A 15,280-nucleotide genomic window follows, 5' to 3' on the forward strand; every position below is an offset into this window, starting at 1 on the left:
TGAATATTATTACACATATATATTAACACATTTCATATTGAAAAAGTGCAAAAAAAAAATCTATTTCAAATTGTAAATAACTTTTCAATGCTTTGTACCATTGCCCACAGCTGAAGTGATAACAAAACAGTTGCAGTAGGTTTCGGTGAGTACAAAAAAAAAAAAAAAAAAAAAAAAAAAGAAGAAAAAAATGGTATTGGTTCACCCCTACTTACAACCCTCACTTGCTCTATCCAAAATGAATAAAAAGTTTTGCCTATAGTTCTACTTTGACTTTTTTTGTTTTCACACCTGCCTAAAACATTTGCACATTAGTGTATGTGTATATATAATTTTATGACAGGCCGAGGCCCTGCTACTGTGAACATGGTTGCTTTATAAAAGGCCCTTGGGGTAGAATTTAATTAAAAAAAATGTGTGTGTGTGTGTGTAACAGATATGGCTTAAAGTTCAGAGACATTTAAAAAAAAAAAAAAAAATATATATATATATATATACTATGCTAAACCCCTCCCAAGTATCTTAGCAAGTGGGGTGGCCAAACTGCAAAAGATGGATGCCAGAGGTAAGATTACAGCCACTCAGCAGTCTTGCTGTGACCCCCAAGTGACATATTCTGGCATGCACCCTTTTACTCACATCAAACTCACTATATTTCATTCACATCGCAAGTGACGATGACTTAAATATGAAATATTTACAGTGAAATAGACTGCACACTTCAAACAAGCAGTCCTTCCCTGTAATCTGCCATTGTCTCTAGACATGTAAAACATAAATAATGTCAAGAATAAAAAAAAAAAAAAGGTGAGCCAGGAATGAGATTTTTGGGTAACTGTCTACAAATTAGCGCATTAAGTGCTCTCTATTTATCTTTTACAATCCCTTTGAAGGAATGCGGAGAAACCGATAAGATTGGCACTGGATTCCTAGACTAAAGCTTTCAATACCGCCCCCTACTTAAAGTCTAAGTGTTTGGAGAGGCCGGGGATTTGTCTTGTCAAATGTATCAGGCAGGAGTTTAAATTTAATACAGACCGTGTTCTGAGTGACAGCCTGTATGAGGCGCTCTTAGGAGCAACTTAAAAAAAAAAAAAAAAAAAAAAAAACAAAGGGTCTGGATTATGCAATGATTGCTCACTTATGATCACGTGACCAAGCTTTTGCCATTTTTCACATGGTGATCTTTTTTTTGGGGCTTTGCACTGGTGGAGGTAGTACAAGCACACCCGTGTTCCTATCATAGGTTAGAGACCATAGCCAATCGATTCTACAAAAGTAAAAGCTATAATTTACAAGGGTTGGTCTGTCTTGCTATGATAAATGATTTGAGGCTCTTGTGTAATCTCTCTGATGACTGATGTAGGGGTGTATTTTTTCCGCCCACGTTTTCTCGGGTATCTGGAATGTTACAACTGTACTATATATGTGCAAACTACTTTCCGTGTTATCAGATACAACCAGTGCAGACAGTCAGCACGTGACCCAAGACCGTTCAGCTGAGCGTTTAGTAGTAGTGCACTGCCACCTTGTGGAGATATTACCAAGTCACAGCTATCCTAAACTGCCAATTGTTTAGCCATTTCCACTGGACCTGTATTGCAGTCATATATTATTACCCCCTCCCAGCATACTCATTTTGCTGCAGGATATGCTTAACCCCAGCTTGTGTTTGGTTCCAAGTATCGGTCTGCCTTTGTTTTTGCTGCCAAAAAGAAGTTATGCTGTTTTCTTAACCAATTGAGCTCCGGAAGATTTTACCCCCTTCAGGACCAGGCCATCTTTTGCTATTTAGCACTGCGCTACTTTAGCTGGCAATTGTGCAGTCATGCAGCTCTGTACCCAAACAAAATTGATATCAATTTTTTCACGCAAACGGAGCATTCTTTTTGGTATTTGATCACCTCTGGGTTTTTTTCATTTTTTTATTATATAAAGAAAAAGACTGACAATTTTTGAAAAGAAAAAACACAAATTTTTTTTTTTACTACTTTCTGCTATAAAACAAATCCAACAACCACAAAATGTAGAAAATCTTATTTGGCTAAAAATGTATTCTGCTTCACGTTTTTGGTAAAAAAAAATAAAAAAATCCCAATAAGCGTATATTGATTGGTTTGTTTGGTCTGCACTGTATGCACTTTTTCACTTGACAACAAAATGTATCTGTTTGTTGTGCTAGCTGCTAATTTTTTTTGCTTTTTGTTTGGTTGCGCGGGGTATTTTGTATATTGTTTGGTCTCCATGGCTGTGATCTCTGTTGGTTCGAATCTTACCTATCTCACTGCACCTTCAGTGTCACTTACAACTCTTCTCCAACTCCCCTTTCCGTTGGGGTCCCCCAAGGTTCTGTCCTTGGACCTCTACTATTCTCGATCTACACGTCCTCCCTGGGTCAGCTGATAGCCTCCCATGGCTTCCACTACCATTTATATGCCAATGACACCCAAATCTATCTCTCTGCCCCTCAGCTCACCCCATCAATCTCCTCACGCATCACTGATCCACTAACAGACATATGAGCCTGGATGTCACACCACTTCCTCAAACTGAATCTAAAACCGAGCTCTTTATATTTCCTCCCCCACGTGCCCCTTCCCCTAACTACTCCGTCAAGATCAATGGCACATCTATCAGTCTGTCCCCACATGCCAGGGTGCTAGGGGTAAACTTAGACTCCAAACAGTCCTTTCAGGTCCACATACAATCCCTGTCCAAATCATGCGCTTTGGACTCTGCAACATTTCTAGAATAAGGCCCTCTTTAACCTCCCTGGTGATATGATTATTTTGGATTTTAGGTGCTAAAAGCGGTACAATTATTTTGCATGAAAATTTGGTGTTTTATATTGTAGTCCTGCAATTCTTAGGAATAACTCACTTAAATCTGTCCAAACCAGAGTCTAGTAGACATCCCGGGTATGATAAAGTTTGAAAAATTAAATCATAAATTATAATATAATAAATAACTATAAATAATTATAACAAATAATAATATAATAAAAATTATTCAATAATGTAATCAAATCAAAAACACTGAAATTTGCTCAGTTGCAGAATTGTCACTGTCATCACTTTTCAGTATTTGACGAATCTCCCCACAAATCGCTATCGCTCAATTCTGCGAGTGATTCTAATTTATTATCGCTGATTTCTAGCGGGTCTAAAATTATTTTTGATGTAAAGTGCCAGTTTTGGTTGCTATGGACAATCTCCAGTTTCCAGGCATAAAGAACAGTTTTTATTATATAAAACTGCATGCAGGACACTGGGCAGACCACTAGGGACAAAGGGGATGTGAAATAATTACATACAGCAATGCAATATGTAAGATTACATTATACTGTATGTAATGTGTGTGTGTTTTTCTTTTTGAACTTGGCGCCAATCTCCGTCGCAATGCTCGCAGGGAACGGATCTCGGCTCTGTGATAGATCTGGCGGAGGACGAGCCGCTCGTACAGCGGGGGGACAAGGCAAGTAATCTCCTCCTGCATTCAGCGATGCGGTGCCGAGTCTGGCTCAGGGTTACCGATTTTGGTACAAAATCTCCACCCCGAGCCAGACTCGGGAATACCGCCAGGGGGGTTAAATAATGAAACCAAGCTTCCAATTCACTCCCTGGTTATCTCTCGTCTACTGCAGCTCCCTCCTCATTGGATTACCTTTACATAGACTATCCCCACTTCAGTCCATAATGAATGCTGCTGCAAGACTCACCAACTGTTCAGTGTCCTCCACCCCTCTCTGCCAATCCCTCCCTCCACTGGCTTCCACTCAAACGAAAAAAAAATTCAAAGTACTAACAATAATTTACAAAGCCATCCATAACTTTGCCCCCAGCTACATCACTAACCTAGTCCCAAAATACCAACCAAGCCGCTCTCTTCGGTCCTCCCAAGACCTCCTTCTCTCTAGCTCCCTTGTCACCTCTTCCCATGCTCACCTCCAGGATTTCTCCAGAACTTCTCCCATCCTTTAAAACTCCTTACCCCAATCTGTCCAACTGTCCCCTAATCCGGTGATGGAGAACCTTGGCACTCCAGGTGTTTTGGAACTACATTTCCCATGAGGCTCATGCACTCTGCAGTGTAGTTGGTGGGAAATGTAGTTCCAAAACATCTGGGGTGCCAAGGTTCGCCATCACTGTCCTAATCTATCCATCTTTATACAATCCCTGAAAACCCTTCTCTTTAAAGAAGCCTATCCTGCTTCCAACTAACACACTGTTTTACTATCTCAATCAGCTCACCCCCCCCCCCCCCCCCCACAGCTTTTACCTTTTGTATCAACTTACCCTCCCTCCTAGATTGTAAGCTCTAAAGAGTGGGGCTCTCCGATTCCTCTTGTAACAAATTGTAATGTAACTGTAATGTCTACCTTCATTTTTGTTTAGCGCTGCGCAAACTGTTGGCACTATATAATGCCTGTATAATAATAAGTTATAGTGCGTCTTCACATTATGGCATACATAATGATATTTTTTTTTTGTTATACTACGAACGGCGGCGATCAGCAACTTATAATGGGACCGCGATGTGCGGCGGAAATCCGACACTGACTGACACCAGGGGGAATTGACCAACTACCACCGACATCTCCAGTGATCAGTGCTAATTCTATACACTGTGACTATACTAATGACACTGGCTAGGAGTGCGACCAAGGGTGCCTAACAATGTGCAATATCTGGATTATAGAGCTGCGCGATTAATCGTTAAAAAAATAATAAATTGCGATCTCGATTCATCTCCGGCCTCACAATCTTAATCCGGCATTTCCCCGATTCTATGTAATAAGTGCAGAGCCGTTCTCTGCTCAGAGCTGTTAAAAAAACAAAAAACACACAGCAAATTTTTATCAATATTGCTCAGTGCTGAGAGAACTGCAACTAAAAACATTGTATCTTTTGGTTCTTTTAGTTCAAAAGGGATGAACTTCGGTTTGCAAACGGTCAGTATGAAGCAGAGTTCCACTCAAAAGTGGAACTTCTGCTTAACTGTCTCCCCCCCCCCCTGGTCTTGCCCATGGTAGTGGCGTTTGAACAGGTGAAAGAGTTCTGTGGACAAGTGTCTTTTATACACATAATGAATTGCCATTAGGAGAACCTTCTTAAACTTGACAGGACAAATCCGTGTACCACATGAGCACATAGGCCTCTTTCACACTGGGGGGGGGGGGGGGGGGGTCGGTGGTAAAGTGCTGCTATTTTTAGCTGCGCTTTAACGTCGTATTTGCGGAAGTATTCGGCCGCTAGTGGGGGCGCTTTTAACCACTGGCGGCCGAAAACGGGGTTAAAACCACTGCTGCAGCAGCGCTTTGCCAGGGGTATAGACGCACTGCCCCATTGATTTCAATAGGCAGGAGCGGTGAAGGAGCGGTATACACACCGCTCCAAAGATGCTGCTAGCAGGACTTTTTTTTTAGCGTCCTGCCAGCGCACCGCTCCTCAGGTCTTTCACATTGGAGACACAGCAGTGGCTCTTTCGGGGCACTTTGCAGTCGCTATTTTTACCGATGTAGCGCCCGAAAAGTGCCAGTCTGTGGGAGCTAAAATTATTGTTATACTTATTTTATTCCCTGAACAGTTTTTTCTGGATTTTTGGTTGATATTCTGTCTCTATCATTTAAGACACCTATGATAAAAATGATGGACCCTTCATTTCTTTGATAGTGGGCAAACTTACAAAATCTGCAGGGGATTATTTTCCTTTATTAGACAAGATGGGAAGGCCGGTGGCGACTGCATGCTCTCCACCTCATCCAATCAGAGAAGACTTTTCATTCATTAGGAAAACAAAAGAAAATGGATACCACGCTAAGCGGACAAACTCCTGTTCACTAAGCAGCAGGGAAGCCGCTCGGCACAGGACACGGAGGCTAGCTGTGACCACTGTAGTAGCTGTGCACAGGTATGTCACATACAGCCGGTCCCCGGGTTACGAACAAGTTAGGGACTGTAAGTTTGTTCTTAAAATCTAACTTGTTTGTAAGTTGGACCTGTAAATTTTTAAGTGCAACTCCAACCTTTGGAGTGATGAGATGTTCTGGGCGCTTCTCTGTGTGCAGTTGCGTTATTTGAGGCTCTTGGATGCTCGGCGGTATCTGGGGCCATTGTGGAGAACAAGCGGCCGGCAGTGACATCACACCACCTCTGTTGGCAAGTAGGAGTCGTTCGTAACTCAGAACTGCCTGTACTGTACATACTAACAATAGCTCACAAAAACGAGTACATCCCTCACATTTTTGTAAATTTTTTTTTTTTTTTATTTTTTTTTTTTTTTAGCTTTTCATGTGACAACACTGAAGAACTTACACTTTGCTACAATGTAAAGTAGTGAGTGTACAGCTTGTATAACAGTGTAAATTTGCTGTCCCCTCAAAACAACACACAGCCATTCATGTCTAAACCGCTCGCAACAAAAGTGAGTACACCTCTAAGTGAAAATGCCCAAATTGGGCACAATTAGCCATTTTCCATGCCCTGTGTCATGTGACTCGTTAGTGTTACAAGGTCTCAGGTGTGAATGGGGAGCAGGTGTGTTAAATTTGGTTTTATCACTCAGTCTCTCATGCTGGTCACTGGAAGTTCAACATGGCACCTCATGGCAAAGAACTCTGAGAAACTGAAAAAAAAAAAGAATTGTTGCTCTACATAAAGAAGACCTTGGCTAGAAGAAGATTGCCAAGACCCTGAAACTGAGCTGCAGCATGGTGGCCAAGACCACACATCGGTTAAACAGGACAGGTTCCACGCAGAACAGGCCTCGCCATGGTCGACCAAAGAAGTTGAGAGCACATGCTCAGCGTCATATACAGAGGTTGTCTTTGGGAAATAGACGTATGAGGGCTGCCAGCATTGCTGCAGAGGTTGAAGGGGTGGGGGGTCAGCCTGTCTGTGCTCAGACCATACGCCGCACACTGCATCAAATTGGTCTGCATGGCTGTCATCCCAGAAGGAAGCCTCTTCTAAAGGTGATGCATAAGAAAGCTCTCAAACAGTTTTCTGAAGACAAGCAGACTAAGGACATGGATTACTGGAATCATGTCCTGTGGTCTGATGAGACCAAGATAAACTTATTTGGTTCAGATGGTGTCAAGCGTGTGTGGCAGCAACCAGGTGAGGAGTACAAAGACAAGTGTGTATTGCCTACAGTCAAGCATGGTGGTGGGAGTGTCATGGTCTGGGACTGCACGAGTGCTGCCTGCACTGGGGAGCTACAGTTCATTGAGAGAACTATGAATTCCAACATGATCTGTGACATACTGAAGCAGAGCATGATACCCTCCCTTCGGAGACTGGGCCGCAGGGCAGTATTCCAACATGACAACAACCCCAAACACTCCTCCAAGATAACCACTGCCTTGATAAAGAAGAGGAATGTAAAAGGAGAGGACTGGCCAAGCATGTCTCCAGACCTAAACACTATTGAGCATCTGTGGGGCATCCTCAAATGGAAGGTGGAGGAGCTCAAGGTCTCCAACATCCACCAGCTCCATGATGTCATCATGGAGGAGTGGAAGAGGACTCCAGTGGCAACCTGTGAAGCTCCGTTAGACTCCATGCTCAAGAGGGTTTAAGGCAGTGCTGGAAAATAATGGTGGCCACACAAAGTATTAACACTTTGGGCCCAATTTGGACATTTTCACTTAGGGGTGTATTCACTTTTGTTGCCAGCAGTTTATATATTAATGGCTGTGTGTTGAGTTATTGAGGGGACAGCAAATTCACACTGTTATACAAGCTATACACACACACACACACAAAAAAAAAAAAAAAAAAAAAAACTCATGGATCGGATCGTTCCCCGGATCAGAGTCACGGATCGGATCATTTTTCTGTATTGGCAGAGTATGGAGGGATGGCTGTGACTGCAAGTGTCATAGAGCAGCGCTGTGGGCACTACAGATCCAGCTCACAGAGCTGCTGCCAACCAATCTCTCCCCTCCACTGTACAGATCTGTACACAGAGGGGAGAGAGGAACGCCAGTTTACAAGTGATCACTCCGTCATTTGACTGAGCGATCACATTGGAAACGGCCGACGGGTGCAACAAGATGGCCGCCGCTCCGGAGCTAGAACGAAACCGCAGCCTTTCCTAAGTGCAGTGTGTGCCGTTCCGAACAGTGTCGGTGACTATCTGTTGCACCCATAGTCAACACTGAAGAAATGACACTTTGCTACAATGTAACGTAGCGTCACATGAAAATAAAATATTTACAAAAATGTGAGGGGTGTACTCACTTTTGCATCGGTCCATGCATGTAAAAATTGCCATACCTAAACTTCAGCTTTAACCTCTCAATCCTCACAGCAAGCGAGGGTAAAAAGGTCCAACAAGTTCAACCCATTCTAATTATATTGCTGTTGATCCAGAAGCCACCTGAGTGAAATCCTTGGGAAGCAGCTGCCGGTTTAACCTCGCGGTAAGGGAAAGAAAATCTGTAGCGACTGTCCATGGAAGACAGATTAGTTCCAAGGATTAGTCACTCCACAGATGACTCTACTAATTATAGACAAGATGCCACATCTAATAAGAAAGGGATCCGGGGTCCATGATTACAAATCACTTATACCATTTGGGAATCACCATCTCCTCTGGTGGAGAAGGTCATGTGATCACTTGTACTCTATGATCAGTCTGGGCTGACAGCCTTGCAGACAGCATGGGTGCAGTTTTTTTTTTTTTATTTTTTTTTTTTTTTATAGCAGAAGGGGGATTTTGCATCCAAATACCATGCCACAAAAGTTTGGCTGGTAGTACGGTTCTATTGACTTTAATGGGTGAGTTTAACAGGTGGTGCCACCTGTGAAATGCAACATACCAGGTTAGATTTGCTGTGTCTGCCAAGCATCGTGGCTTGGGTATGAGCCCCTCCAGTTACCTTGGTGGATTTTAGGTGGGGATAAAAAAAAAAAAAAAAATCAACCTGTTTTTACCACCCCTTTGCTGCTCATATAAACAAGGCCTAAAAGGAGCTGAGGCAGCAACCTGAAGAAATTAAAGTGAATAAAAATTAACAGCTCCATTCACACAATGGAGTTCACTTACTAAAACTGTAGTGTGGAAAATCTGGTGCAGCTGTGCATGGGAGTCAATCATCTCAACTTCGGCTTGTTCAATTAACCACTTCAGCTCCAGAAGATAACCCCCCCCCCCCTTCATGACCAGGCCATTTTTTTTTTGCGATACGGCACTGCGTTACTTTAACGGACAATTACACGGTCATGTGACGCTATCAAAATAAAATGTATGTGCTTTTTTTCCCCCTACAAATAGAGCTTTCTTTTGGTGGTATTTGATCACCTCTGCAGTTTTTTTTTTTTTTGCTCTATAAACAAGAAAAGACCAACAATTTTGAAGGAAAAAAAAAAAATCAATTTTTTTACTTTCTGCTATAAAACATTTCCAATAAAAAAAAAAAAAAATTAAGTTTCTTCATAAATTAAGGCCAATATGTTACATATAATATGCTATACCTTTTTGGTAAAAAACTAAAAATAAATAAAAATCACAATAAGCGTATAATAATTGGTTTGCGCAAAAGTTATAGTGGCTACAAACTATGGGATATTTTTATTTATGTTATACTAGTAATGGCGACGTTCAGCGCATTATAGCGAGACTGCGATATTGCGGCGAATATTCAGACACTTGATGCTTTTTGGGGACCAGCGATGTTAAAGCGGAGTTTCACAGATTTTATTTTTATTTTTTTTAAAAGTCAGCAGCTACACATACTGCAGCTGCTAACTTTTAAAATAAGGACACCTACCTGTCCAGGGTGCCCACGATGTCGGCATCCAATGCTGATCTATCCCTCTGCTGTCGGGTGCTGCAGCCGATATCCTCGGTAAGGGAATCAGGAATCACTTCCTGGTTCCCTACTGCGCAAGTGCAACTTGCGCTGCGCTATCCCACTGGTCCCTGCTGAGTTCTGGGACCCGTGTGTATCCCAGAAGACAGCGGGTGGGGGGTGGTGGGGATTTAAGTGACGTAGATACCGCAGGTGGCTCGGGAATCTTTGTCCGTAAGTGGGAGCAAAAAGAACTGTATTAGACAGGTGCCAAATGTGACACCGGAGGAGGGGGAAAAGTGGAAGTTCCATTTTTAGGTGGAACTCTGCTTTAATACAGTGATCAGTGCTGAAAAAAAAAAAAAAATAAGCACTGTCACTGTACAAATGACACTGGTCGGAAAGGTGTTTACATCAGGGCCGATCAATGGGTTAACGTTGTGCCTAGCCATTGTTTTTCTATACTGTGCGAGGTGCTTTTACTAGGGGGAAGAGATTAAATGTATTCCCTGCTTTGCAGGGCCACAAACTAACAATCTGCCTCGTTTACATAGGCCGATCACTGTTTTGTCTCTCTGCGGGGTGATCAGCAGGTCCCGGTTCTTTTTACTTGCCTGAGCCCTCGGCATCTTCTGGAGCCATTATCCTATCTTATTAGATTATTGACTATACCCCTTTTCTTTCAGAAAACACACATTTCTTGACAATCAAGCAGCTTAACACTACACACCTACAGATTTTGAAAGAGCCCATACCTGAGCAGGGAGAACACTCCATAGGAGTTGCGCACAGCGTTCTGCTCCACCTGAAGATGGCTATTCCTGCGGGATTCGGTACTACTCTGCAAAAGAAAGAAATAGGAGCTGGGTCAGCTGACTAAAATGAGCTCACTATATTTAAAAAAATAATAATTCTTGCCTGCCTGTGTGCATAAAAAAATCATTTAACAAAAAGGACGTCTCTAAGAGTGAAGTAATGGACATGCTTTAAAAAAAAAAAAAAAAAAAAAGGAGTAAAAATCTACTTCTTGCAGAGGAGCGAACACCAAAAGATAAGCCTGACCTTTGTAAGTACCTTTACTTTACTGGTAATTTTTCTAGAAAGGCATGGAGTGGCGACAGGTTCACATTCACCACTTCAATACCGGGCACTTTTACCCCCTTCCTGCTCAGGATAGTTTTCAGCTCTGTTGCACAAAATTGAGCAGTCATGCAACACTGTACCCAAACTAAATTTTTATCATTTTGTTTGGGTACAGTGTTGGATGACTGGGCAACTAGGAGTTTTCTTTTGGTGGTATCCAAGAAAAAAAAAAAAAAATGCGTTTTAGTTTCGGTAAAAAAAAAAAAAAAAAAAAAAAAAAAAAAAAAAAAAAATACTTACACTCCACATAAATGGTTCTTCATAAATGTGCCCCCCCCCCCCCTGTGGTCCTTGCTCTCTCCTGGTCTGAAGCCGCCCCTGTGTGGTCCTTGCTCTCTCTACAAGTCCCCCCCCCCCCAAAACCCCCCCACCCTCCACAGTCCTCGCTCTCTCCAGGTCTCTTTCCCTCCCCCCACGTGGTCCTCCTAAATATGCAATTTACCGGCTCCATTTCTTTTCCGAATGCTCAGAGTCAGCAATCACTGACACTGTCCATTCATGACTGAGCAGAGTAAACAGTTTATGTTTTGGTTTATGAATCAAGGGGAGCCGTGGTCTCCTCTTCATTCATCTTCACTGTAGCTGTGGCTGCTGAGAAAGGGACTGGGGAAACTCTGTCCTCAGTCCATTATTCTGTCTCAAAGGGAAGATATCAAACAAATCAAAAACAAAACAAAAAAAACAAACAGACACCATCCACTCACTATAAGTTAACATATTACTGAATGAAAATGATTAATGCAGTTTGCTTTGCTTACCTGTGATTGGCCAGAGCTAATCATATGGTACAAATGGGCTGTGATTGGCCTGTCATACCATGTGATCACACTTACCAATTACAGCTAGCAACACAATTGTACACAATGGATGGCATGAAAGGAAGCCATCCATCGTTTACAACTGCCACGTGACCTGTTGCGATCGGTCACATGGTACCGGCAGCGAGCTGGTATACTGATCAGTCATCGGTTGTGTCTGGTGGATGCTGCCGATGACAGATTGCGGCACTGCAGGGCCCCATGGCTACAATCCAGGAGGAAGTCATATGATGTCCACCTGGATCAATGAGAGGCTCGCTCAGCCTATAACAAAATGATGGCTGGAAGTGGTTAAAGAGAACCTTACTTTAAATAACTCCAAATCCCTTGAACCCTAGTTCTAAATAAAATAAAAATTGTTAGCACCAGTTCTTGAAGTGTTAAAATATATATCAGCACATACCTTTACTTATATAAATGCGAGTGCTTACATTAGCACCAGTTGCGAGACATTGGGCATTGCACTGTGGAATGTGGGGACAGGGGGTGAAGCCTATAACCAGGAAGCAGATACTGTGCCATCGCGTTATACAAGGGTAGATTCAGACATGAGTATAAACCTCCCTTGCCTCTGAAGCCCAAACGGTTTTCAGATCACGCTCCAGAGGCTGGCGCAACACTAGTTTTAACTCAAAAAAATTTCCGATAAACGCGCCACTACTGCATGCACTGCACGCGGCTGCAGGGCATTTGTGGCGCTTAGGATTTCCTATCAGCAGTCAAAAACTTTTCATTCCGACAGCTGATGCAAATACTGCTGGCCAGAAATCCTAAGCCAGCAATCAGCTTCCCTGCACAGACCCACACAGGGAAGCTTTACTTGGAGTCCACTCAAGTTTCTCATTTTTAACTGAAGCCCTGATGAAGGGGGGAGTTCCTTTGACCTCCGAAACACGTTGGCTGACTCAACGCAATACATTTATTTTGACTCTTATCTTTTTGGTCTGGTGCGCTTTTCATATATGCACATTGATCACTACAAGTCAGGTGAACGATGTTGGGGGAGCAAAGCATCGCGCAGTGGCATGTAAACACTCCCCATCCGCTGGGGGGAGGTTTGAAGTTGGCAGCTCAACCACACATTTTTGTCCCGACCCCCAACCACAAGCCAAAATGAAGCCTTGGAGCAGGGGTCGTCAAACTATGGCCCACCAGTCGTACAGGAACTAAGAATCGCATCATGCCTAGGTCAGGTCTGTGAATGTCAGAGTTTTACAATGCCTCATGAGACGTGTATTTCCGCAACAGCTGGAGGGCCGGATTTTGAGGATCCCTGCCTTAGAGTATGGGCACACCGCTTAGGTTGTCAGCTTTCAACAAGTAAACCAGTCACACAATAAGCTGCAGGGAGGGTCATCTTTTTGATCAGCCTGACCTAGAGATTTTCACCAAAATAAGATAACCAGTAAAGAACAATGCTGCACACAGAACACTTACCTTGCTTTCAAAGGAGGCTCCATAATAGCCGTCATTCAGGCCAAAAATTATTTCATTGGGGTTGCATGCGCGAATCTAGAGGAAATAAAGTAAGTGGAATGAGTCCTTTGTAGACCGATATAAAACCCAACAACTGATGAAATATTAATTTTAATGGGCAAAAAAAAAAAAAAGTCACCACTTGAGGCTAGCTTCACAACTAGGCTTTGCAGCAGCGAGAAGTATACAAAAGTTCTGTATATACAGCTGGCCAAGGGTTTGGACTTTTTTCTGGTCTCAAAATAAACTGGAAAACATCTCAGATACTCTCCATTGGTGGTTTTCCACCATCTAGACACCAGGTCAATCACCCTCTGCAGAGAGTCAATAAGATTAAATATTTAAGTGTTGACTAAAGCTGGCCACACATTATACAGTTTTCTTATTCAATTTCCTTTAGATTTACCTTCAACTATGTAGTGCAAGGGCCTGTCTACAAATTGAAAGTGGTTAGGTGTGACCTCATATTACATGATTTTGGTAAACCTAAGAAAAAAAAAAAAAAAAAAAATTGTACAAGAAAATTGTATAATGATTAAATCCAAAAACACAAGTATGGGCCCACCTGCCCCTGTGAGTAATGGGATGCATACATTTAATAAAAATGGTACTCCTTCCTAAGATATTATATTTGTTATAGCCCCTAGTTCACTTCGCTATCAAAGATATAGAAGCTATACTTATTCCATTTGTATGGGGGAACCACCAGGCATAAACTACCTTGTTGCACACTTAAAAGCCCTACAGACCTTGGAGGTGCAACATTCCCAGATTTCAAATTATATTACTTTGCAGGCAAATTGACCCAACTATTTCACACAGACACAACAGATATCCAGTGGATAAAGAGTCTACACACTCGTTAAAATGTCAGGTTTCAAAGACAAAGGATAAATAATTTCAGAACTTTTTCCACCTTTAATGTGACCTATAAACTGTACTAAATTGTGCAACAAACAAATCTTTTAGATGAAGGGAAAGTAAAAAAAAATTTAAAAAATGGTTGCATAAGTGTGCACACCCTTACAACTAATATTTTGTTGAAGCACCTTTTGATTTTATAACAGCACTCAGTCTTTTGAGTACGAGTATGAGCATGGCAGATCTTGACTTGGCAATATTTGCCCACTCTTTTTTTCAAAAACACTCCAAATCTGTCAGATTGCGAGGGCATCTCCTGTGCACAGCCCTCTTCAGATCACCCCACAGATTTTCGATTCAGGTCTGGGCTCTGGTTGGGCCAGTCCAAAACTTTAATCTTCTTCTGGTGAAGCCATTCCTTTGTTGATTTGGATGTATGCTTTGGGTCGTTGTCATGCTGAAAGATGAAGTTCCTCTTCATGTTCAGCTTTCTAGCAGAAGTCTGAAGGTTTTGTGCCAATATTGACTGAGATTTGGAACTGTTCATAATTTCCTCTACCCTAACACCCCTGTTCCAGCTGAAGAAAAACAGCCCCGAAGCATGATGCTGCCACCACCATGCTTCATGGTGGGTATGGTGTTCTTTTGGTGATATGCAGTGTTTTTGCACCAAACATATCTTTTGGAATTATGGCCACAAAGTTCAACCTTGGTTTCATCAGACCATAACACATTTTCCTACATGCTTTTGGGAGACTTTGGATGTGTTTTTACAAAATTTAGCGGGCTTGGATGTTTTTCTTCATATGAAAAGGCTTCTGCCTTGCCTCTCTACTCCATAGCACAGACATATGAAGAATATAGGAGATTGCCGTCACATGTACCACACAACCAGTACTTGCCAGATATTCCTGCAACTCCTTTATTGTTGCTGTAGGCCTCTTGGCAACCTCCCTGACCATTTTTCTTCTCGTCTTTTCGTCAAATGACGTTGTTCCCCATTGACAACGTCATTTATGACGAAACGTCTGGGAAGGCACGCAGTGACACCATCACATTGTAGAAGGGGAGGACGGGCTCCCGAATGCCGGCCGGCTTTCTATGTTTTAATTTGCATGCTGTATCTGAATGGATGCCCATGTAAGTGCAATATTTATAATCTATAATAAATTTACCAAACGGTCCT

The 15,280-nt window shown here is 42.4% G+C and overlaps 1 protein-coding gene across 1 annotated transcript in view; it reads right to left on the reverse strand.

Moving 5' to 3' along the window:
• UVRAG (UV radiation resistance associated) overlaps positions 1-15,280 on the reverse strand; it is a 161,415-nt gene that overhangs the window by 107,677 nt on the left and 38,458 nt on the right. The window contains exons 5-6 of the mRNA XM_077451436.1: positions 13,195-13,269; positions 10,552-10,637 (exon numbers count right to left, since the gene is read on the reverse strand). Of these exons, the coding sequence (XP_077307562.1) occupies positions 10,552-10,637; positions 13,195-13,269 (161 nt within the window). The remainder of the gene's footprint in view (positions 1-10,551; positions 10,638-13,194; positions 13,270-15,280) is intronic.

The sequence above is a fragment of the Lithobates pipiens genome, unplaced genomic scaffold (genome assembly GCF_037356315.1).
Source record: "Lithobates pipiens isolate NorthernLeopardFrog02 unplaced genomic scaffold, aLitPip1_a1.2 Scaffold_23, whole genome shotgun sequence".
NCBI lineage: Eukaryota > Metazoa > Chordata > Amphibia > Anura > Ranidae > Lithobates > Lithobates pipiens.